Source organism: Paramormyrops kingsleyae, chromosome 25 (assembly GCF_048594095.1).
Source record: "Paramormyrops kingsleyae isolate MSU_618 chromosome 25, PKINGS_0.4, whole genome shotgun sequence".
Lineage (NCBI taxonomy): Eukaryota > Metazoa > Chordata > Actinopteri > Osteoglossiformes > Mormyridae > Paramormyrops > Paramormyrops kingsleyae.
In genome coordinates, this window is record NC_132821.1 from 32,024,983 (window position 1) to 32,050,926 (window position 25,944).

Genomic DNA, 25,944 nt, shown 5'->3' on the forward strand with positions numbered 1-25,944 from the left:
CACGCAAATCGGAGAGAGCGGGCCTGTCGTTAATGATAATGAGTCAGCTTCATTTTCATTGCTCTTGTTTACACTGGAATATAAGCCCTGCTTACACCGGTCGTGCTCGGTGCGTGACGGCCGAATATGCACGATGATATTCTGTAAGGAATAAATACTCTCATGGGGCTGTTTCCTCTGCCTCAAAGCCCTCTCAGTTTCTTTCTTTCTTTTTTTTTTTTTCCCCCCCTGTCGTGTCCGGCAGTTTAGCAAGCAGGATGTTAGTCTGGGTGCTTTATTGTGCCAACACTTTTATTTTGCCAAGTGGAGCTTTGGATTAAGCTCCTCTTGTTACTTGAGATATACTCTTTATTCACCAGTTTAGATTATTGTGCCACAAAGCCGGAGCTGACGGGGGAAGTTAACTGAGGTAGAGGAGATAGAGAGAGGAAGAGAGGAGGGAGAGAAAGAGGAGAGAGACAGAAGAAGAAGGAAAATAAATAAATAAATAAATAAATACACAAAAAATTCATAAAAAAAAGAGGGGGGTCAGACAGAGAGAGACAAGGAAAGAAAAATAATACATGACAACTGAAGAAAAAGTAGAGCAAAAAGGACAGAGTAACAAAAGGACAGAGTAACAAAAGGAGAGAGTAACAAAAGGACAGAGTAACAAAACGACAGAGTAACAAAAGGACAGAGTAAAAAAACGACAGAGTAACAAAAGGACAGAGTAACAAAAGGAAAGAGTAACAAAAGGACAGAGTAACAAAACGACAGAGTAACAAAAGGACAGAGTAACAAAAGGACAGAGTAACAAAAGGACAGCTTCTGCATCTTACTGCTGGACATTGTATCATCACACCAGCTGCTGTTATCTGAAAAATAATATCCAGGTACAAACACAAAAAGTATACATACAAAGAAACCAATGGTACCAGCATGATAGGGAATATGCTTGTACCAGTATCTGCTTCTGGAACTAAATACATTAATATCTGAGAAGAAAGAATGGAAGCCAAACACACACACACACACACACACACACACACAACCAGACAAGGAGAGAGAGGGATAAAATAGGGCAAGAAAGCCCTGGGCTCTCTTGTGTGTGCGTGTGTGTGTGTGTGTGTGTGTGTGTGTGGATGTGAAAGTGTGTGTATGTGTGTGCGTGTGCATATGTATGTGTGTGTGTGCAAATATACGTGTGTGTGTGTGTGTGTGTGTGTGCATGTGTGCATGTTTGTGTGCTGTGAGTGTGCATGAGTGTGCAGGTTAACATGGAATGATTCCCAATGAGTGTGCGAGGCCACAACCACGCCGCCCCGGGGCCCGCAGACAGCCAGGAGAGCCCCGAGCGTCATGGACCCAGCCGCCCCACAACGGCCAGGCACCCGGGCCCCCCGCCACCACAGGGCTGCACGTCCGCCCAAGGAGGCAGAGGGGGGAGGCACCGGGCGCCCCCTACTGGCGAGCATGAGCCAGGAACCCCACGGCCACAGGCGGCAGTGCACCGACCCCCCCTGGGGGCGGGCCACGCAGGCACGGATAGAGCCTGGAGCCTGGGCCACCCGCACGCCCCGTGGGGGCCCTGCCAGCCCCAGGGAGACCTGCCCCCCCCCAATAACCCCCACCCGGGGGACCAGGGGGACACCCTGAGAGCCACCAGGCACACCCACCCCTGGCTACCCCGACCCCCCCTTCCCTCCCCAGTCCCCGCACCCTCCCTCCCCCAAATCCCCTCACTGCTGCCCCCACACCGCCCCATCATCCACATGCCCCCCCATTCCAGGACAAACATGCAGACTCACAGATCCATGCATACACACATACACACTCTCAGTCACACACTCTCAGTCACACCTGCTCGTCTTTGAGGTCCGGCAGCAGATGCCCTGGACACTTTCCCTGGGGAGTCTGGGTTCCGTCGAGGGCCTGTTTACACCAAGCACCTCTGCACAGGTATAAATCCCACCCCTGGGTTATTCTCTTTTGGGAACAAATGGTGACAAGGGAAAAACTTATATTAGGCTGTAACAAACAGGGGCGTAAACAGGGGGGCGGGGCCTCAGGGGCACTGGCCCCAGCTGAAAGCCAATTGGCCCCCAGAGTACCCACTCCCCTGTCACTCACCACTTCAACACGTATCATTGGCTAATGGCCCCTTTGAATGAATTATCGTGCCTCATATGCTCCATCGTCAAAAAGAAATCCTAAACCTCCCCCCCCCCTCCCCCCGGTAACAAACACACGTGTTGAAGATACAAGCGACATTTCCGTGATAGCGTATTTCAAATAGTTTTCCCATAATCTCTATTTCCAGGCACCTCTACTTAAATAGTAACATACTTACGCCTACAGGCTGACAAGTAGAAATGAAATTATTTTTTTGCCCATAACTTGACTTTTGTGACTTGAAGTAAACAACTCTAATATCAAATATGCCCTGTGAGAAATTAGTGTATTTTTCTGTACAAAAAATAATGTTCCTGGTGGCTCATTGGGTGACACTGCTGCTTCACATCTCCTGAGCTTTAATCCTGCCCCTGAGTTTGCAAGTTTCTCCTCGCGTTGCACGAGTTTCCTTTGGGTGCTCCAGTCTCCTGCCGTAGCTGAAAGACCCACAGTAGGGTTAATAGACATATTTAAATAACCCTGATTGTGTGTGGGTGCACCCTGCGATGACCTGGCATCCCGTCCAAGGCCTGCTGTGTCCTGTGAGGCCTGAAATAGCCTCCAGCCCTCCTGTGATCCTGGCCAGGATAAGTAGTCAGAAGACAGATGGGTGGAAAGTGACTCTTCGCTAAGGTTTAACCTACACAGTCACAGGAACACAGATCTCCATTCATCACCCAGCTGCTTATCCTGTACAGCAGAGTTTCTCGACCCATGTTCATGTTCATGTTTTTGCTCCCACCGCGCTCCCTGCTAGACAGTCCACATTTTTGCTCCTAAAATCCGTGGACTGCCCGGGGCTCCATGAGGACCCTGAGAAGCACTGCAGTGTTGGGTTTCAGGGAGGCCAGCAGTTTATGCCAGGCAGCACAGGGCACAATGCCAGTCCATCACAGGGCACGCTATGGGCAAGGTAGAGATGCCAAATCAGTTAACTGCCTGCTTTTGGACTGAGGGGGGAAACCCACGTGACATTGGGAGAATATGCACACTGCACACACACAGCTTTTGGGGGGGGGGGGGGGGGATTGGACGCCTGGAGACCCCCACTGAACCAGCATGTCCATGCCCATTCAAACTCAAAAAAGGAGCAGAAATATATGCTATGAATGTGCATAACTTAATCACTATAAATTCACTCATTTTCAGCATTGTGGGGGGGGGGGGTGGACTGATGGTAAGCAGAAGGTGTTGGTGTTTTTGAGCACACTGGGACACTGGCTCCTGATGCCCTGGGCCACTGGAATTATCCAGCTACAGTAACGTCTGGGAATCCTGGCTTCGGTCTCCATTTTAATGCCTTCCCTTGCTGGCGCTTAAGGTCCGTCTGGCCATGTCGTGTCCTGTGCTGACTGGACCTACGGCGCATGAGCTAAGATCCCATCAGCCACGCCGAGGGCCACGACAAAACCCTCACGCCGTCACCGCCATTACCGCTACGCTGCTGTACGTTTAAGAGCACATTAGCAAATGAGAACACTCACTACACACAGCATGGTAATGATGTACGGATCTACACAGGCCTACAATACACTTAAAAAGAGATTTAGTGGTTCCACTTCAGTATAAATGCCCAAAAGGCAGCGAAAAAGAAACATTTTAAAGTAAAATTATCATTTTACATGATTATCATAATTGTGACACATTTAGTCAGTTAACAGCTATATAATCTTATTTTGTTTATAAAATGTGGCTCAATCCTTATTTTTCTTTACATATTATATACCGGTCTTAAAATTGTTCAAGAGTATATAGAATCTTTCAAATAATTTATTAATTTATTGTCTCTAATAAACCAACAAGCAAACAAACGAAACATTTTGGAGATTCACAAACTACCATGGAATACGTGTAATGAATTGCACTGAAGAATCTGGTACATCCAACAGTCCGACAGTACATATGAATATACATGAATGCGTGATTCCATTTCCTTCAACAATGCTAATAAAATGAACATACATTCCATGCTGCATCACAAGCGTGACATCTGTAATCCAAGGGCGTTGCATGCTTCTCAGTCTTGTTTACAGGAGATATTCCAGACATTTAACACACTACGTTGGAAGACTGTCCCAGAGTGAACATATTGCAGAAATTATTCAGTAAGTAGGGAAATGTATTCTAGCACATATGCGCATTGGCTGCAATGTGCACTGAGCACATCAAAGAAATTCAAACAGAAACACTGAAATGTGCTCGAGAGGGAAATAAGATCAGCCCCCCGCTTCCCTGTGCTGTGTTTTTTATTAATGTTAATGTTAATTAAATATGAGGAAAGGAGAAACAGGAAATAGCCATATGTTCACTATATGTAGGTTTTTGAAGTTTAAAATATACTCAAAGCAATATTCAATAGTGCTTTTCAAAAATAATTTAACAAATGTATGATTAGTCATCATTTTTATGGTGGAAATCTGTAAACAATTATCCACATTTTCGTTATTAAATAAGGTTTTTCCATTGAAAAAGTCTCTCCTTAAATAACAGGAATTCATCTTCATTTAGCAGTGCCACCCCAGGGAACTGGATGCTTTTTGTTTTTTTATTCGACAGCAAAGTCTGCAAAAATGTTATTCGTCAGCATGAACAAAAAAATCCGGTGGTCTTCTAAAATTTATAAGTCATTTACATTTTACAACAGCATATGCATTGTCACTGTTTCCCAACAAAAACAAAGTCCTAAAATGTGGCAATGGGAGGACATTGTGTGGGATTTATGTGAAGAAGCCAATGAGAGGCTGCAGGAACAAGCCAACGGTCCCCGAGACACAGACCAGCACAAAGACCCAGAGGAAGATCCGGTCGATGACCATGGCAACGTACTTCCAGTCGTCTTCCACCTGTGAGATAAAAGGCCGTCCGGGGGGGGGGGTCAGTGGTCCAGAATGCAGGCGAATTGGAGAAGAATGAGGACCAGAGCAGAAACACAACAAAATAAAATTGACCGAAGATACGTGACAAAAGGGTAAGAAGCATGGAAATCGTAGTTACGTAACGCAGGGTAAATATTCAGGGTGGAATTGAATATGGATAAGTGGAGAAGAAAGGAAGAAAAGAGGAAAGGAGAGAATAAATAAGAAAAAGGAATAGCTGCGATACTTCAGCTCCTCATTAGGAGATCTTCTGAATGACAGCGTGATATATTTCTAGCAAATATTCATCACCCATACAGGAAAACCTCCCCATCTATCATTCTATGCTAAACAAACTAAGAAACTCTCCAGTTTCTCTATCTATTCCAAGAAACTTTCTACATGTCAGAGTTCATTATAAGCATATTACTGCACTTTGTTAATTTGGTATCTGGTATTTTGGACGGTCAGTTTTAAGAAAAACTCCCAACAAAATAATGCCCATATCCACTGATTTCCTTGCTTGAGGTGGTCGTTTGCTCTGTCTCGCGTGTGCGTCTCAATGAGAAAATTATTCAAGGGGACCAGACCTGACTTCCAGACTTCTGGAGGAACTTGTATTATCACTCGACTGGACAAACTCACCTTACACATTTCTCTGTTTTTAGAGGTGCCTGAATTATAGGATGAGCCTAGCTAATCACCAGTGAGCTTTTGGCCACAGGAGAAATGTCCACCACTTGCTAACGTAATTTTTGATAGTATTCTTCCTGTTCCCCCCCCCCATGTGAAGTTAACTGTAATTTTTTAGGTCTTTACACCAATTCTACTGAAAAGTAATCCACTGAGTCAACGCGTTCCTACATATTGACTCAATAGGAACATAGCTGTACAGCATCCCTTGACTAGCTGCATGTCCTTCCTTGTTATATCTTATACTGGGGTCTTGAATGGAAGCAAATCCTACAGTAAGAAATCCTACTTGTGGAATGTTAAGCAGACCTACATCTTTTATGCATATTTCTTCATGATCAAAGTCACGGTTGGCCGTGGGGTACGGATTGCAGAATGTAGGGGTTGCTGTTTTATTTCATTCTGAATTTTATGTGTCTGCAGCTTCAAAAGGGAGTTAAAAGTATTTTTTTTTCCACCTCTTTTCCTTCACTGGTGTTAAGTTCGACCTTTCTTGAGTCTAGTTCTACTTCTTTGGTAAGACTAGACACCAGATCAAGGTTCCCCAGTTCCGGTCCTGGGGGGCCAGTTTGCTACTGCAGATTTCCCTGCTCAGAGACACTTACTAAACCTGGTAATTAGCTGATTAATTAAGATGTGTCAGCAGGGAATCTGCAAACTGTGTTGGATTCTGGCCCTTCAGGACCAAAATTGGGGAACCCGGCACAAGATGCTAATTAGCAGTTCGACATGCATAGTAAAAAAAAAATGGTACCTCTTTGGCTTTGTTGCGACTCCGCATGTTCTCCGCAATGTACTTGACGCTCTCGATGGCCTGTTTAATCTCGGGCGAGACCACGGAGAAGGCTACCACTTTGTTGATGGGCTGGGAGCTCAGCTGTTGGACCAGTTTGCCAGAGTCCGCATCCGAGTCACTGTTGGTATGCCGACACGAGCACTTGTTGGTGTCCGCGGGCAACGTGCTCTCACTGTACTCCAGAAAGTTTGTGGCACCTTGCTCAGAGGAGCTATTCTTGCTCTTCTCAACGCTGGCTATGCCTTTGGCTAGCCGATAGTCCATAGGCCTACGCATGAGCATGACACGGGGTAGAACCAGCAGGAAGACGGAGCGTACCCACCCGGGCATGGTGTGGGTTGTTGGCGTGCGGTAGTGCACGTTAAGGACGAAGACGGTGATGACGATGGAGAGCGTGACGAAGATCATGGTGAAGAGCAGGTACTCGCCGATGAGCGGGATGACCAGCGAGGTAGAGGGGATGGTCTCGGTGATGACCAGCAGGAAGACGGTGAGGGACAGCAGCACCGAGATGCACAGGGTGACCTTCTCCGCACAGTCTGAAGGCAGGTAGAAGACCAGCACAGTCAGGAAAGAGATGAGCAGGCAGGGGATGATGAGGTTGACGGTGTAGAAGAGAGGGAGCCGGCGGATGTAGAAGGAGTAGGTGATGTCAGGGTAGATCTCTTCACAGCAGTTATACTTAATGTCGTGCTTGTACCCAGGAGCATCAATGATCTCCCACTCGCCACTCTCCCAGAAGTCCTTGAGGTTGACCTTGGACCCGATCAGGACCAGGTCAATCTTGGCCTTGTCATACGTCCAAGATCCAAACTTCATGGAGCAATTCTGGTAGTCAAAGGGGAAGTAGGTGATGTCCATGGGGCAGGAGCTCTTAAAGATGGCCGGGGGAACCCAGGTCACCGTCCCGTCAAACTTTAGTAGCGCTTTGGTTTTATCTTCCACCAAAAAATCGCCCACAGCACTGACAAACAAGAAGAGTGTCACATCTAAATGAACATTATTACTCAATTTCAAGGTCTAGCTCAGGGATCTTCAAACCTGGACCTTGATTCCAAATCCATGTTTTCAGTTCTCCCAGATAGGTAGTTTAATAAATACTAAATCTGATTGGCTAGAGGCTTCACACCTGACTGACAGGTAAAGAAAGGCTGGAAAATCAGCAGGGCTCAGACCTTGAGGACCATCATCTGAATAACCCTGGTCTAGTCTACCCTAAAAATGTTATAATTACGACTTTGAGAATAAACAAGGGGTAGGTAGTTTTGCGGTCACTGCGTAGCTTAACCACCTAAATGTTGTCAGATAAAATCCCAGTTTTCACACCATCCTGAACTGCTTTAGCGATTATCCAGCTTTACCAATAATAAATCCGCATTACTTTGGATGCAAAACACCGACAGTGTAATACAATAACCACGGTAACTTACTTGTTGTACAGCACAATGTCCGGCCTCCATATTTTATTTGAGGGTACACGGATATACTCAATACCATCAAACTCTGCCGGGATCCACTTCAATTTGTAGTCATTCCAAATCTGGAAGAAAAAAAAAGAAAAGAAAACTTTTAAAGTTACATGATCGGAGCTTCTTTAATTTCTCTTCTCGTTCTTCTTGTGTCAGTTTTTAGTTCTGAGACAGGATTCCTGGGACAAGCTAAAGGCTTTAATGGTCTGAATCAAAAGGTCTGAATTAAGCACATTTTTTTAGCATGTAGCTAAAAGGGAGAAAGTTCTCTTTAATTCAGGAGAAAACCAACATTTGAAGGGATTCAAAACCATTAACGTAGACCAGTAGACTGCAAAGTCACCATTAAAATCTTAAGTACAGCCACAGAAAAAATTAAGAGACCACAGCACAATTTTTTGTTTCACTCATTTCTCAGTTTATGGGTCTGTGTCTGTGAATAATATATATCTTTTTAGCAAACTCCAGCCTGGTTCTTCCCTGTTCCTCATTGATGAAGGGCTTCTTCCTTGCTTTATGGTCTTCAGTCCTGCTTCTAGGAGCCTGATATGAACTGTCCTAGCAGTGCACTTCACACCTGCACTTAATGTTTCTCATTCTTTTTGAAGGTCACTTGATGTCATCCTCCGATTTATGAGGCACTGCTGGATAAGTTAACGGGCATCTCTGGCATTAGAAAGTCACTTCCTCTACCTGGCTGGTTTCTGGTCATTCCCAGTGTCTCCTGCTTCACCTTGTGTTCTGCTTTCTCATATATTTTGAACCTGAAAGCAACCTGCTGCTCAGTGTAGCCTCTGCCAGCAGAACCAGGATTAAACCGGGATTTAAAAATGCAGATTTGTTTAAAAATATAGAGTGGTCTCTTACTTTTTTCCATGGCTGTATATGGGAATGGATTATCAGTGTGCAAGTATATTGGGAAAATCCCAGTATGTATTGCTTTCATATGAGTATTTTGATTATTGGGTTGTTTTTTTTTTCCATATTTTCTGGAATGTTGCCGACTCAATTCTGTGAATCAGCTACTGTAACTCATTTAACGCAATTTATTGTGGTCAATAGCTACAGTCTTTCATTATTTTTTTGTTAGCTCAAAGCACTGTGTGCTAAAGCTATTAAAATAAAGTCTTTGCACATGCAAAATGCACAGTATTGACATGTCATCTCCCCTCAGTACACTAATCCCCAGCACGCTTTGTTAACGAGGTTTCACTCTGACCTAATGATGCACTAGCACAGTGCTCTCCTTAAGCTGTAAGAGCAGCGAGAGCTCTCAGCTTGGGGTGTGCATCACGCTATACCACATAGGGCTCCCATTCCCTGAAATTGCCCCGATACACATTGTAAATATTTAATTTGATGCTTACGCACCAGCTACTGGCCAATACAGACTCGGTTCCATATCTGCTGAAAGCGTGCTGGTCTCCTAAAGAACAGAATAGCATTCAAAAGGAGGAGGGGAGGTGCCTAATTCAGCAGCGTAGCAGGAAGGGTTGGGCGTAGATGCAAGCATTTGCAAACTAAAGTTTGCTTTAGTTTCAGGAGGGGCTCGGTTGTGGAACCGGGGGTCAGGCCCATATTATTCCGATTAAAGTTCTAGCAGTATACAAATTATAAGTTGGTTTGAATAAGTGTTTCATGTGAGCTGGATAAGCCTTTGGAAATCTTTCATGCAACGTTAGACAGGCACCTTAAACATCCGCCTCTCGTTTGAACAGCTCTCCTGACTATTTAACGCGCCGTATCACTGAGGGCACCTTCTGAGCTCCAGCTAACCCTGCTCTCGGTGATAGCACAAGCTGGGCTCTTAGGCGCTGTGCTCCGCTTGATTAAACTCCTGCCGGGTGTTGTGAACCACTCCATTAACGGGTCGCGCCGGCGACGGCAGAAAGCACGGACGGAGGTGACATTACTGCTCAAATGGCAGGCAGCACGCTGACTCTGACGCTGAAATAACAGTGTGGGTGTTAGCGTCAGCCTTTTCGGGAGCGGCTGGATGTCTCATCAGTGGCTGGATGCCGTCTGACCCCCAAGTAGCCTTCTCATAGTTTTTGTACTGTAACATGTCATACTATACTATATGACAACACTATACTGCACTATACTGCCAGCTGAACCCAAGCTAGTTTTCTGACAGTTTTTGTACTATAATATTCTATTCTATACTATACTTTACTATACTGCTGCCTTAACCGCAGCTAGTTTTGTGACTGTTTTTGTACTATAAACACATAGTCATACCATAACATTATACAATTCTATACTATAGCATAGTTCACAATACTATAACACCGGCTTATAGTGATCATCCTACAAAGGGAAGGCTGGCTTCACCAGCAATGAAAGGCAACCGGATGATCTTTCTTGCCAGTAAAGAGCCTTTTTAAGGGAGCTTGCCAACGGTGAGCATTAAATACAGCAGTGCTTGGCATGGCACAAGAATCGAGAAGGGGGAAAAAACAGGTGAAAGCAAAAACAGGACAAATTAAACCTGCGATTATCACCAGCAGATGTTGACACAGCTTTCCAAATATTTGATTCCAGTCTCTCCAAACACATTAAAAAATGCAAAATGAAGGTAAACAATCTCTCTTTAGCATACATACATACATAACATTGTTGTGATGCTGTTTATTCTGCACTCTGACAGGATGAAGATGCCATCCTCTGTCAGGAGTCACAGAAATCTGGCTCTACTTTCTTCATATTAACAGTCATCTATTGCAATATGGACACTGACCCTCTGGATTTCCGTGCAAAGAAACTCACAGAGGGCGTACATCAGGGTCAGAGGTTCTGCCGTCGGAAGGTTTTAATCTCATACTCAGCAGAGCAGCCCTTGAGCGAGGTCCTTAACCCCGGGAAAATTCTCCATGGGTGCGGATTGTGCTTCCAGCCCTGCGCTCAGACCCTGATCTTCACCTTCATCTCTATATATGCAAGACTTCCCAACGTAGCTATTTCAACTTACATGTCTTAGCCAAAGATTCGTCTCCATAATCTGATTCACTTCATCCTGCAGTGTGGAAACCAAACACATTATGCATCATCAAGGATCACACTGCAGAATCACCTTTAAACTGGACAGCAAGGGTGAAGTGGAAGAAATCTGGGGAAGGGCCTCAAAACACAGTTCCTGTTCATTAGTAATTAAAACCTCTTATTCATTTAGTTTTATTTGTGGCTTTTTATTGAACAACTTAAGGAATGGGGAATAAAAGTTTATTGTAATAAAATGCTTTTGCTCTCATTGTGGGAGTTTATTAAATAGTAACACTTGGCTAATAATTATCAGTGTGCTGGTGGGTGTGTGATTCAGTGGGTTAGAGCACTATAGACTGGGTTCAAATCCCAGGGCTGCTGGTTCAAATCCCAAGGTCAGCTGAGTTATTTCGCTGTTGGGCCCTTGAGCCTTAGCCCCAATTACTCCTGGGACTGGCTGGCCCAGCGTTTTCAAAAATGTTTGTTGCTTCAGGTAAAAGTGTCTGCTAAAAATAGCTGTTCAACTTGCAATGTATTTAGTTCTGCAGCTTTGGATCAACTAAAATTGTGTGATGTAACAGGCCATTCGTACTTTTATTGTCAACACTGTTATCTAACTTATCGGCAGGTCGCATATTAAATAAACCAACTGTGAAGAAAAATGTATGTATTTTAGGGTACCGACATAAGACATTCTATTTTTAACTGTTGACTATTCAGCAGCTATTTTACTGGCATTTACATTTAAAGTATTACAAACTTTTGTTCAAATTAACATGCATTTTCTTTAAGAAAACAGCAGCAGACGACTCTTAGAGCAGCTGGTAGTTACAGGTCTTGCTGAAGGGCCCAGCAGTGAAACCGCCCTATCAAACCCAGGATTCGAACCAGCAACCATCAGGTTACAGGCGTAGGAGCCTAACCGACTGAACCCCACCCCCAATGCTTCACAGTACATCTATATTTAAAGGCAATATCTGAAAGGAAGTGCACATCTTCCCTACGCGATTTAAAAATGTTTTTAGTAAGAAATTCTCAGACTATTGCCATGACACACACACGTGAATAATAATTAGCTTTTAGCGACGGGAGCATTCATCTGAGCTGCTATCTCGTGTAATGCACTAAATTGAAAATGCAAGTGCATTCAGAGGCAGGCGCAGACTTTGAGGGCCCCCTGCCGCGAGGTGTTCTGCAGGGCGGTGAGGGGGCTGCCGTGTGAGCATGATGGTCTGGTGGGAAGCCAAAGGCACCACCGCGGCCTTGGCGTGTTCTCCCCGTGTTCTCCCCATGTTCTCCCCGTGTTCCCACAGTCCGATTTTGCTTGGTTACTTATGGTTATGGTTAGAGCTGGATAGGGGTTAAGGTTGTCTTAGTTAGAGTTAGCATTTTTCCCCATAGGAATGAATGAGTGGTCCTCATAAGGATATATTTATCCAACGTGTGTGTGTGTGTGTGTGTGTGTGTGTGTGTGTGTCGTGTATGTATGTGTGTGTATCCTGTGATGGACAGGAATCCTAACCAGGGCCCCCTGCCCTGCGCCCAAGTGATTCTTTATCAGGTCAGTGGCTTAGGATGGTTTATTGAATATATGTCCTTTAAATTGTACCTTATACAAGTCCCAACCTATGTTGTACAAAGCATAATATTTTATTTTAGTGAATAAACAAGAATGAACAATAAATGGTCTACAATTTGTCCACTCTGCTTTAATGAAGAAATGAATATTTCCAGGCTTACGACTTTCACCAGCTGCGATATTGAGACTTCGAACTGCACGGTGACTGGATCGGACACGTTTTCCACGGGCCGGATGTACTGGTTGTATCGCTGGAAGAGCCTCCGGAAGAGTCGATCTTCCCCTTTGGATGAGAGGCCGTCTGGGCAGATGGTAGAGGAAGGGGGGGGGTTACCAGAAACGTCTGTCAGACCACTTACCGCCACAGCGAGTTCGCAGTCTATTTACATAAACACGAGACTCTCTCCAGAAGAGCGACACTAAAATAGCTCATCTCAGACTGTCGCACTAAACTTTTAAGCAATGCTTTACTGAAGCTGTTAGTAAATATCCCTACTACTTTTCTTACCAATAATGCAAACAGAATGACAATAATAAAGATTAAATTAAAAAAAAAAAAATAATTCAAGAACCACATAAATAGTTTTGACTGCTAATTGTGCAGCTAATAATGCTACTATACTATTGCATGACTTTTATTTAGAAGATGCTTACATCCAAAGGGTCAGACAGTCTTTGGGGCTGTTAGAGTTAAGGGCCTTTGTTTGGGGCCCCACTGATGACATCACCATGCTGATCCTAAGATTTGAACCAACAACCTTCTGATTAGCCTGTGAACCTGTAATCACAAGGTCGCTGGTTCAAACCCAGCCTCAGCACGTCTGTGGGTCCTTGAGCAAGGCCCTTAACCCCCAGCTCCCTGGGCGCCCCAACGGGTGGCTGCCCTTCGCGGACAACTTACTCTACAAAGAGCAAGTTGAGGGAGGCGTAAAAACAATTTCCCCACGGGGATCAATAAAGTATCAAAAAAAAAAAAACACTACTTAAAATCATCTTCTGGTATTACTAGTGCATCGTTGCTCAGCTTCAGCTCTTCCTGGAGACTCTAAGGCCACTGAAGATGAGAGCAGCTGCCCGACGGATAGATGCCAGCGTGGGGACGATCGGGCCGGGCGTGTCGCCCCACATCTTCAAGAAACAGCAGCACACGATGCCAGAGAGACTTCAGTTAGTCATGCTCTCCAACAGCACTGACGCACACAGCAAAGAGAAAGAAAGTCTTAGCGTCTTACAGCCGGAGCGTTCAAGAAGGAGCCCGCAGAGACGTATCATAAATTGAAGAAATGTTGCTATTGTTATCCGCCTTATGCAACACAAGAAGAATTCGGGGGGGGGGGCTTCATTTGTAGCAAAAAAAAACATTCAACCCCCCGAGAAAGAAATATCAAAGTGTCACCAGTCCTCATTACTTAAGTGATCGTGCATCACTAGTAGGGGGTCCTAAACTTTATGGTCTGTTCTCATTTGGGGGGTTTTCTTTTAGAACCCCATCCTCTAATAAAGCACAGCGACAGGCCATCATATTCGTGGATTCAAGGTCATCTCGTTATAAATCTCACGGCCCAAATTACATCCGGTGTCATCAGTGTCTAAAAGCCTCGATGAAAGTAAGGGGTGGGCGTAAATATGGGAGACTCTGATGAAGCTGTCCAGAGAAACCCCACGAAGTTCCTGCAGATATGTTATTTTCAGCCGTTCTCCATTTACGCGCACGTCGACAGTGCCCCGTCCACACGACGCCCCCGCAGACCAGACCTCTGATAACAGCCAGCTCTACGTGAGAGGATCTGAGCGTCCGGGGGACAGGGAGGCTGTAGCGGAAGCGATGTTAGCGCGAAGCGGTTAGCACCCCCACCAGCGTCATGGCTTTCAGTCGCGCATATATTCCAGAGGCTCCCGGCAGGGCATCAGCTGAAGGTCAGCCACGGACATCTCGCTGGCAGATGTGCTTTTCTTAGCTAGCCACAGGGCTAAGGGAAGACTTAATTCATTCTGCCTCAGTGAAGAAACGACCCTCTGTTTGATCTCCTCTCCAGTGGATTCGCCATTTGCTATGAAACCTACGTTTCAAAAATTATACGTTGCTTAATTTTATATATATATATATATATATATATATATATATATATATATCGATGGCATCATAACCGTCGGTGAGCGGCAAGATTGACAGTGCCTTCCCATTTTGGCATGACAAATATGCCCACGGGCTCCCAGAAATCTGTCACCGGTCAGCTGAAGGCGCGAGGAGCTCCTGCCCCAGGCGAGTTACAGGTAGGGTCACTTTTTCACAGGGTGGTAAAAACACAAGCCGCATTTCCCCCTCCCCCCCCCTCTCGTCCTCCTCCCAGTCCTAAAGTTTAAGTGCAGCAAGTCTGGGATGCAATAAGGACTCAAAACCCAAAGGATTCCTGCTTAAATTCCACTTGGGCTGCTGCTGTACCCTTAAGCAAGGCACACAATTCGAGCCGCTCAGAATATAAGTGGTAAAAATACAGGGTTACAATCTGCTTTGTATAAAAATGTCAACGTATGGGAAACCTATGATGCAGTGACTCAATTCTGCATCAGGAAATTAAAGAATTTGCGACCTGTTAATTAACTGGCCCTTCTTTGGCATTCTTCCCCCGCAGAGCTGAGCGATAACCTTTGGAAACGGACATGACACAAAGTTAATTTACAGCTAATCATCACGGCCTGCTAAACCGGTCTCGAGTAATAACAGAAACACTGTATGGGATGGTGCTACTGTTTTCAGGAAGCAATTATACAAGTCTGACATTTGGCGTCTTTTAACTCGTGATGGGTTGGAAAAGTGTAGGATTTCAATGCCGCGTCAAAACCTCGGGCTTTTGGAGGAAGCCACTGTGAAAACTAGAGGAAGAGACACCCACTCTGTCAGCCCGTTGGCTTGGCGCTCTTTTTACCTCACAAAAGGTGACTACATGGCATTTAAACTTAGCTTAAAACTGGGAAAATTCCAGACATACTTTCTGTTTCACGGGGAACCTGAGATACGGATGAACTGATGCTGACTACGATACAGCACAAAGACACGTATACACGTCCATCCATCTAACCACTTATCCCAGTCAGGGTGACGGGGACCCTAACCCTATCCTAAGCATAGGATCATAGGACACAAGGTAAGGGGACACCCTGGATGGGATGCCAGTCCATACATACATGCAATTTAGAGACACAAATTAGCCTACCTGCATGTCTGTGGAATGCAGGTATAAACCAGGAGTACCCAGAGGAAAATTTGTACCACAGAAATAACTTTCGACCTCCACACCCAGAGGCAAAGTGGTGGTTCTGAAGCTAAGGAGCTGTACTAGCAATCAGGAAGTTGCTGGTTCAAATCTCATGATTGCCAGGAGTAATTCTACTCCATTGGGCCCTTAACCTGCAGTTGCTTCATTTTGCGTATCATGTTAATCTACATCTAGTCGAGCAAGCAGGTCCTCTGAGTTTCACGGGAATATTTGGGGGTTGGTGGCAGGACTGGCAATCTAGCTGCCAGAAAAACCTTCCCAGTGTTGCAATCGACTCAAATTAGTGTGGTACGGCACCACTGCACTTGGGTTCCTATCCCTGAGGTGGCGAGTGTGTCAACATGTGCTCCTAACCTCCACACACACACAGAGCAGAGGCGGGATTCGAACCAGCAACCCTGGAAATGAGCTACTCATTGGGTCACCCCCATAGCTGTCAAGTCTCCCGTTTTGGCCGGGAAACTACCGTATTTTACCCCTCTTTCCCGCCGTCCTCCCGCATTAGTATTTTCCTGTAAATCTCCCGTATTATAATATCATTATAAAAAAATTCCTCTGCCTCTCCAAACTGAACTGTCAGTAGCCTCGAGACCTGCCACCTGCAGTAGCCTGCAGGTCATTTACAACATTAACCAGGTCATAAATGCGGAGGTTAAAATGGCAATGCTTTGTGCCAAAAACAACGTTACTTACACCTTCTGTGACGACTTCAACAAGGATACAAAGTCTGCAACAAATCTGTATAATAAGTCATTAGTGAATGCCAGAGAGCCACATGAGTGAACATGAGAAATGAAAAGAAAATGTGTAATGAAAATAAAATGTAAATGACAAGTGGTTATTTTAGATTTCTTGTACACCTGTCTTAGAATGTAAGGGATACTGGAGCTTGGTTGGGGTGGTTGGGTGGTGGGGCGGCTCGCGGTGGGTGCCGGAAAAGTTCCCTTATTTTCAAATCCAAAACTTGACAGGTATGGGTCACCCCATGGGCAAAAATAAGAAAAAAAAATGGCCCAGACCCAAAATCGCAAACCATTAAGCTTTTAAACAGTCTCAACAGCAAATAGCCAGAAGATATTTTGGAAATTTTTGAACTCCCACACATGTATTACTTTGAATTTTGTATCAAACATTTCAATCTTTTCATGATTTTATCTTTGTGTACAAGAAGACTATATAAGTGAATTTCCCCGTTCAGCGCACTGTGTCCCACCTGCTCACTGCAGCAGTGCGCAGTGACGAGCAAATGGCGGCACAGGGCCTGGGATGACATTTTATTAATTCTAGCTAATTATTTGACCAATGATTTGTTGAGACAATTAAAAGCATAATATTTTCCAATGTTGGGTTTGGCCCATTTTTTGCCTCGGAGTGCATGTATAAATAAACATGGATGTCAATAAAGCCTAAACAACGTCAAACAAAATCCATCCATCTGAATCGATTGGGATACAAAAAGAAGATATCCTATGAGGTCCAGCTAACCTAACGGATTTTAGCGATTATCTTCTATGTGCCACTCAATTGTTAAAGCATCTGCTTACAAACAAGCACAAATCCGGCAATTAAAGAGGTTTTTCTGCTAGTTTTGTTCACCGGCAACTAATTCTACCCTTTGATCTCCACGCCTGTGACATGCCAGACTTATTAATGTGACCGAGTTTCATGTCCACGACACAACAGAGACGCCCATGTTTTTTTTTTTTTTTGTTTTTTTTTTAACAACCGGTTCAGATCCGTGTGGAAATAAATCACAGGTTTCGATTGGACTTCGAAATGGGGCCATAGGGCTTGTAAATGCCAGCCGTTAGACATGCTTGGATTATCTGGGTCTAATGACAACAATAGATAACTCTACTCATTTTAATGTTCTGCTCTTATAAAATGCTACATGTCAAATTTGAAAATGAGCATAGAAATATATAACAGGAAGCCCTGCTGTAAAACAAGGATTGCAATACAGCAGTAATGTAATACATTTACATTTACATAAATAACATATACACTGATGGACTGGCATCCCATCCAGGCTGTGCGTAGCATGTTATGATCCTGGGTTTCAAACTTGGATCTATAACTGCTTCTTGTTTACTTAATACAAGGCATTTAATGTAATCTGACCATACAAAGAATCCAAACAACTAATGGTGACACTTTGCTTGACGGGGTACAAACAATGTAGTGTATTACAGTAATATACCATTAATTACGTATTAATTAACCACGAACTAAGTCTTAGTTGCATACTGATTTTATGTTAATTCATCATTAATGAATCGTGACATTTTATCTCATTTCTTGCTATCTATATCTGTTAATTCTGTAAACCTTTGTGAACTATACTAATGGAACAAGTCATGAACAACACAAGTTGAATAATGATCTCATATTTGTTCATCATTAATGAATCATGATGCATCTTTTATCTTAAGTAGCAACTATATAAGTTTGTGATTTGTTCATAATTTGCAGTTCAGTATAGTAACTGAATTATTACTAAGTATTTGTGCCCCATCAAGTAAAGTGCTACGGAACTAATATTTACCACCACGCCAAATTTGCCCAAGCTCATTTCCCAGGCTCACTGTGTTTGAATATGATTCCCATATTTATGATAACCATAAACTAAAAGGAAGTCCGTAAATCATGCTCAAAAGAGGCCTTAAAAATTATATAAAACGATAATTGATTCTGGTCTTGCGACGACTCTGAGAGTATCCTTAAAACACGAAGACCTTCTCCTGACTGGTGAACTGTGAATATCTGGGATGCTCATCGCAATTACAGGTCTGCTGCGGTTGAATCGATGTCAGTGACTAATGTGCTATCAGCTGTCTCCAAGAGGACAAGCCGGGGCTATTCCGAAGCGAAATCGCACACAACTCCAGTCCGGAATCCTACGCTTGGTTAACCTGCGGGAAGCGGAGAAGATGCGGCATTTGGCAGTCGGGATTCTCGGTTCACAGCTGGTCTTGCGGAAAAGGGAGTCTGATAGAAGCGGAAATACCGGAATCCACTCGCTGCGTGCGGCAGAAACGGGCAGCTTAACATGATCAGACAGATGATGCGTTTGTAAGTGCATTCCTTGTTGCCCTGCTGGTCACTATATACATCGTTCCCTGCAGAGACAGGCATACATTCTCATGCAAGGGCACGTGTCACGTAGCAGAGGACTTATTACAGACACAGACAGGTAATACTTCCATGTCACTTGGACATAAATCGCCTTAAGTAGATGTATGTGACAGAAGCTGTTTGCAGGATTATCACAAATCCCACTCGAAGAGTACACTATATAACATATAAATATGAATGAGAGGATTTCATCAAGGTTACCAAGGGAAAGACATAACCAAACTCTCAAATGACGTGTTTGAATCTTTCCCAGTCTGCAGGCGACATTTACAAGGCATCAGAATAATAATAATACTAATTCATTCAGTAATCAAAACGAGCTTTGCATAAGCTAAATTAATTCTATGCTCCAGAAAGACTTATATAAGATGCATTGCAACATGCACAAGTATTTTAAACTTCTAGATGCTGAAAAAAACAGAATGCTTATTCCAGTATTATCTAGTACATTTTTCTGCATGAAGTCCAGTCTGCAGCTGCTTGTCAGTGTAAAGTTGCTGATCCCTGGTTTAGGAGATCATATGCTGGAGAAGAGAGGAGGAGAAAGACTGGTGACAGGATGTAAACAGCCAATATAAGACTGAACTGCTTTGTAAGATATGGTTATGCTCTCCAGCCAGGTTTCATTGTTGCATAACACATTTCTAAAAACTACCCTCCCTAACCTTAGGTAAACCTTCACTCAAAGAGAAAGGGAGATACTGGATTGTGGATGTCAGAAGGGTTTTATAGCATTGTGGGCAGAGAAGCTGGCAAGTGTTCACACTTTTAACATTAAAAATAAAGACTGAAGATACAACCAGATTTCTCGACTGGGAGACAGGTCCTGAAATAAATCCAGAAGCTCCACAGCCGCTGAAAATCCCATCAAAGGGATGACACTCATGTTGAAGGACCATAACATTGCCAGACATGGATAATTGTACTGCATTTCCCATCATGCTCTCCACCGGTCAGCTGATTTTGTCTACGCAAATGAAGTGCACAGGAAGTGGAACACAACCTAGTTACTTCTAAAAGTCAGCCTAAGAATGCTATACTGTATGTGCATTGATGACTAAAGGGGAGATTAAACATTAATGTTGGGTGAGAATTCCTCCAGTGTGGATAGCAGACAGATCTGTGTGGCACTGGGATTGAGAATGGAGTTATATTTTTCTTAGGGATGATTTTATCCGTCCACAGTCCACTGAAGTAGGGAAAGGACAAGTCAGAATGAACACAAGGAAAACAAAAGATAGATTTTGGTATGAGGGCCTGGGAGTTCTAAGCCCAGTAGAAGTCAGGTCAGGCACTGGGATCTGGAATGTTTACTGGGCCAGACAGAAAGAATCAATTTATACAGTCAGTTATGAACAAGGGTGTGCAGAGTGAATCGATGAGCGACTCTGGTCACCTGGGTCTCCCTCTCTATTAAGTCATAGGTCAGCCAATCAGTTCACAGGAAAATGTCAACAGAAATGGAATCAAGCAATCGGGGCGGGGGGAGGGGGGGTTTGGGGGGAGAGATTCACAGACGTCGATTCCCGGGGGCTCATGGTGAGATGGCAGAAGCACGGTTCCCAAAAAGCCACTGTGGGCCTTTGGGGGGGAAGCGGGGATAGAGGGCAGCAGAGGCACTGGGGGGGCGGGGGGGGATGGGGGGCAGCAGAGGCACTGGGGGGGGGGGGGGGGGATATGGGGCAGCAGAGGCACCGGGGGGGGGGGGGATATGGGGCAGCACTTGAAGCCACCGTCTCGCCTTAATCATTTGACTTCAGGGCTCCCATCCAGGTCACTTCCTCCTCCTTAATCCTCAGGATGACTCACTTACATGCCTCCAGCAACATACTTCAGCTATTTCAGGGAGAATCAGCTGCAAATGGGAGGCTGGAAGTGGGATGTGACTCTCCAAGCTGCACGGGGCGAAATTCCAAAACGCCGACCATCCTTTCCGAATGACAGCTAGATGCATCACTCGGCAGCAAAACACCGGAGTCCATAGCAGACATTCCTGTCCTCTGTCAAATCTGTCAGCTGTCTTTTATTTGACTGTACTTATCGGAAAGGATTAACTCAGAAAGGATTAATCTCTGCTTCTACTACATTGTAAGACCAGTGTAACACATGGAGCTGCATTCTCACACTGACATAGATCGTCATTTCATCACATCCACAACCTTCAATAAGATACAGACTGCAGACAAAGTCCAGCGCAAGCCAAGAAACTACGCAGTGCAACATAAGACCCGTCTGTGCGGCTTCTGGCCTCTCGTAAGCAGGCTGATGCCCTTTCCGTCACAGATTCACCAAGGAATCCATCAAACACTTGCCAAGGGACAGATGCACATGCAGCACAGTATGGCAAACTTCTCACATCTAGGGTACGTCTTCATCTTTTCAATACCTGAACAGTCACAAACATACAAACATGAGCTCCAGCGAGTAAGATCTTTCCGTATGGAAGTATGACTTTGATCATCAATGCCGCCAATAATACGTCACACGTCTGCAACCAAGTCAACTATATATGTGCTTAGAAATCACAGATGGCAAGTTTCCAGATATGCAAGATCCAGCAAGGAAGAACGTATACGAGGTGTGAATTGATAGTTAATGATAACGCCATTATGGATAATAATATTAATGAAGACGAATCATTTGATCATAATTTTAATAGTTATCTGGTTTCTCTATTACAATGAAAAAAATTACCCGTAAACAAGCAACCTTGCTTTTAGTTTGGTCATGGAAACGCATTAAACTCTAATCTGTCATTTATTTCATCCACTTCCAAAACGCGCTCAAATACCTTCTTTAATTCGGGGGGGGGTGCAGATCCGTAGGGCTTCATGTAACTGTATACGCTCCTTCGTGAGGATAAATGAGAATAAAACCAGGGAAATATATTAAGCCTGTACGACTAAATGGTATTTCAGTTCTTTCATTTAGTTCCAGTGGTTGCTGGCCAGCCTTGTCATGACTGTCTACCGCATTTCCCAAAAAGTTTTAATACAAAAGCACAAAGGAAATCTCTGCTTAATTAATCGCCCATTTTAATACTTCAGTAATACCGCGGGGAAATAAAAAAGCAAAACCGAATACGATTATCCGTTCGCTTCCTTCATTCACAAACAAGCAGTTCATCCAACTATACGGTAAAGCTAATCCGGAGTTGACTGCCAAATCTAACGACACATCTCGTCAGATATTTAGGACTTTCAATACTCAAAGAATGAGAGGGAAATCGCATCTTTATTTTCCCCCGATGACTGGCGATGCCTACAGGGTCCAAGCTGAACCGTACTGCAGCTCAGCGGGTCCCACGGCTCGGGAAACGGCGCAGATCCTGCTTTTCAGTCAGGGGACGTAAGAGCCGCGTGTTTCCCATCCACAGCCCCGCGTCTCACGTTTAATTGCCAATCAGCCCCGACAATCGCTGCGATGCACAAAGGAAACTCCATCAGGAGAGCATCCGGCGCGTCTTACCTTGCGCAATTAAAACCACTAGAAGAAGCAGCAATGTCTTTTCCCCCGATGGATTCATCTGGCGTTTCGGCGTTGGGGATGGAAGTTGGAGGAGATCAGACCACTTTATGAGAATAATCACCGGTGTACTATAAATATGCGGCTTCTCCTTAGGTTTGCAGCACGCTTTCTGACAGCCAGAAGTTCATATTGTGCCACCTCCCCCCCCCCCTCCAGCCGCAATCTCGCTGTCTTAAAAGGGACGCGGCAATAGGCTCCCCAGATGGAGATGAGCTTCAGCAATTGAAAACTGAAACACTGAAAATCAGAATCTGTTTTAACCTTCGACAAACAGCAAATCGGCTTTCTTTCATCTATACGAATCAATGATGTGCATATATGGATGATTTTCTCTTTTTTTTCAATCATAGAGCGCAAAATCTGGGATTTTTTATATTTCGGGGTAATACTCAAATATATTGATGAACATATATTTCAAGGTCCTTTCGGGGCGCGTGACTAACCTATACAAGACTTTTCCCTTGTGCTCGGAGAGTTAAATTCCGTTAATAGGGTTATTATTAGGATATGTACAGTAATTTCCAAGGTTACAAAACCTTAAAGTCCTTCCTGTATAAAATGAGCAGCGGTCCCTCGCACCGAGAGGTCTTTGGTCTATGAAGGCTCAATTAAGACATGAAGTGAGAAGGAGCAGTTGAGCACATTTCAGCAAATAAGTTGCTTAAACGAACAAATGTCTCCGTGTCAAAATGAAACTTAATCATTATTCTGCCTTCTGGTGTTTATGTGTAGCCTATATTTTTGGGGGCGCGTCGGAGCAAAAAAAGGGGGTCTTTTTCATGTGCAAGTTTCTTTTTGGGGTTCGGGGCGATTAACCTCAAAAAGAATGGAAGTACGGTGAAAATATGGCTTTCATCGGTTTAAAACCGTAACGAATAGATGACTGTGTATTTTGAAATTGCACTAAATTCGATATAATAAAAATAATAAATCAGTCTAAAATAAATTGTCAGCGGTTTCTGGCTGCTGTTCTCCTCGAGTTGGCCGATGCAGCGGTTTGCGCTGCTTGTTTTTCATCGGGGAAATTGACCCGCAAACCAGGAGCAGGTGCGGGGCGGCGTGCCCTCGGGGCGGCAGGTGCAGGGCGGCGTGCCCTCGGGGCGGCAGGTGGCCGCAGTGTGGCCGCGATGGGGCTCACGCCGTTCGGATAGGACCATGTGTTCCCAGGGGGGTGGGAGCAGGTCAGCTGAGAGCACGTGGGGGTCCTGGATGGACAGAACCGCAGCAAGAAAAGACAAAAAATGGATTCAAAATATAACTGGGTGATCTAGAAGCACTCAATTCCTAAATGAAGTATAAATGTCACAGCCCTGTATCAGAACCAGTATCTGTGCTTTACTACCTCAATGTAAGAAAAAAAGAGTATCAATTTGTACCTTTGCTTGTCACTGGGGCTGTACCCTCAAGGGGCTGCCAATTTTAGCATATAGCTGTAGGTAATTGTACCTTTTAAAGTACAGAAATGGTCTATGAGGAACATTTTTGTACCATTGGGGGTACATTAATGCTGTTTGTACCTTTGGGTACATATGTTTCTTCACTTACTTTTAGCCCAGACTACCTTAAATCTGACAAGTTATCCTAAGGCAGATACGACCCCCAGACAGGGGAATGCGTCACCTACCACAGAGTCTGCGCCACTCGTGACACCAACAGCAGGAATAAACTCTATCGAAATACATGCCATTATATATCTGTTTATTGGCGAGGCTGATATATAATAAGCAACACTGCTATTCCCTACAACGGCGCCAACACCAACATGTTTGTGTGAAGATTCAAGATGTTTTATTGCCCATTTGTGACGTCGGAATGCTAACTTATTCAACTACACCCAGTACAAAAAAAAAACAACAGTATATAATTAGACACGACTGTTAGAGACATCTAACATGTAATAGCACTTGGAAGATACAGTAGCAACCTCACCAGCTCCTGAATTAAGCTTCGTCGTTTTTTTGCAAAATGTGCCCCTATACCCTTCTGTATTGCCCTTCACGGCAGCCCAGTAACCTATAGACTGTAAGCTACGTTTGATCTCTTTCCCAGTGTGCCGAAAGGCATCCAGTGCACTGAGAGAACCCACAGTAGCCTTATCTACTGGAGGTTGCTTTGTGATTATGTGCAACACTGACATTTAATTTATGATACAATTCATCACTGGAAAGCAATGCTCTTGTTTTATTGCTTTATTGTTCAATATCAATATAACAATCACTGCAAAATGGCAAATCATGGTGATCTGTATTTCAGGCGGGTTTCATAACGCTTAATAATAATCTGGCATTGTACATTATTCAAATAGTTGTAAACAAACCTACTTGTATGGATTCTGGCCGCAAAACAACTGTCAGTAGCAAAAAGGTACCGAGCTGTTTGTGCAGAGGAGTTGATGAAAATAGCAAACTAACCTACATTCAAATGATGTTCTCTTCGTATAAACGTTCACGTTGTAAAAACGTGGTTACAGGTATAAATGTCGCAGTAGTGCAGTTAGGAAGAAAAAAACGGGGAGAAAACTTTTTTAACCTGCAGCATTGTTATGGGCCTATAGTTCTTTCTGCACAAAGTCTTAGTGATCAAATGGTGATGAGACAGAAGAACGCATTTCCGTTCGAAAAAAAGGTTTAGTTGCTCAGTAGCCTTCCAGGAAATTACACGGTACGAATCTTTCGGAAAAAGATATTTTGATTATTTTCAGACTTTGGTTCGAACGGGCAGATGCAATTATCCCCTTCGGTGGGCTTTTCATAGCGGCGAGATGTGCCAATTCGTCAGACCACTGGTATTAGGACTCCAGGTATGCTACATCGATAGATACAAACCTCCTTTAATAGTGATTTGATCCATCTCTCTGTGTGGCTGTTCGTAGGTGCCTGATGGTGACCGCTACGTGGATGCTCAGCAGATGAATGTGTGCTCTCTGCTTCTCCACTAAAATGCTAGAACAGAAAGTGGAACGTTCCGCTTTTGTCTCAAAAGTCCAGCGAATGGCATTTTACGCTTTGCCGGTTCCCCTCTCATCCATGTTTTATCGTGCATCCCTGAATGAACTCTGCTCCCATGAATGAAACCATTAAACGCGGCTCGTCGCTCCGTACCTTTCCCTCAGATTTTAAAGCTTTTTTCTTAATTCCTTGTTACCCTTTTCCTCCATCTCCAAAAGAAAATGCTCCCCCCCCCCCTCCACTATTGCTGGGGGCTTTAAGTCATTGAATGTTTGAGCTGAACAGATAACCTGAGAAAAAATGTTATCCAGATTTAGAAAAAGATACACTTGATGCATTTTATTTATTTAAGAGGGCGATGACTGTACAACGCACACCCTATAATGACTCCGGCCATAATAAACAGTAGGTACTTTGTAAGCAGAGATTCTTTAAGGGGCAGGTGCTCGACTGGTGGGGGGGTGGTAGTCCGCCTCGGTAAAATACGCCAAATTGACCGACCGGCTTGTAGTCAAAAAGGGCGCTTC

General features: G+C 44.2%; 1 protein-coding gene across 1 annotated transcript; it reads right to left on the reverse strand.

Annotated features, from left to right (window-relative positions):
* Positions 1 to 3,998: 3,998 nt before the first annotated feature.
* Positions 3,999 to 22,613, reverse strand: chrna6 (cholinergic receptor, nicotinic, alpha 6). The gene is made up of 6 exons (XM_023812456.2): positions 22,410 to 22,613; positions 12,690 to 12,829; positions 10,939 to 10,983; positions 7,929 to 8,038; positions 6,457 to 7,462; positions 3,999 to 4,997 (listed from the first exon to the last, which is right to left on the reverse strand). Exons 1-6 carry the CDS (start codon positions 22,465 to 22,467, stop codon positions 4,872 to 4,874), a joined length of 1,485 nt encoding a protein of 494 aa, XP_023668224.1. The 5' UTR covers positions 22,468 to 22,613; the 3' UTR covers positions 3,999 to 4,871.
* Positions 22,614 to 25,944: the final 3,331 nt, after the last annotated feature.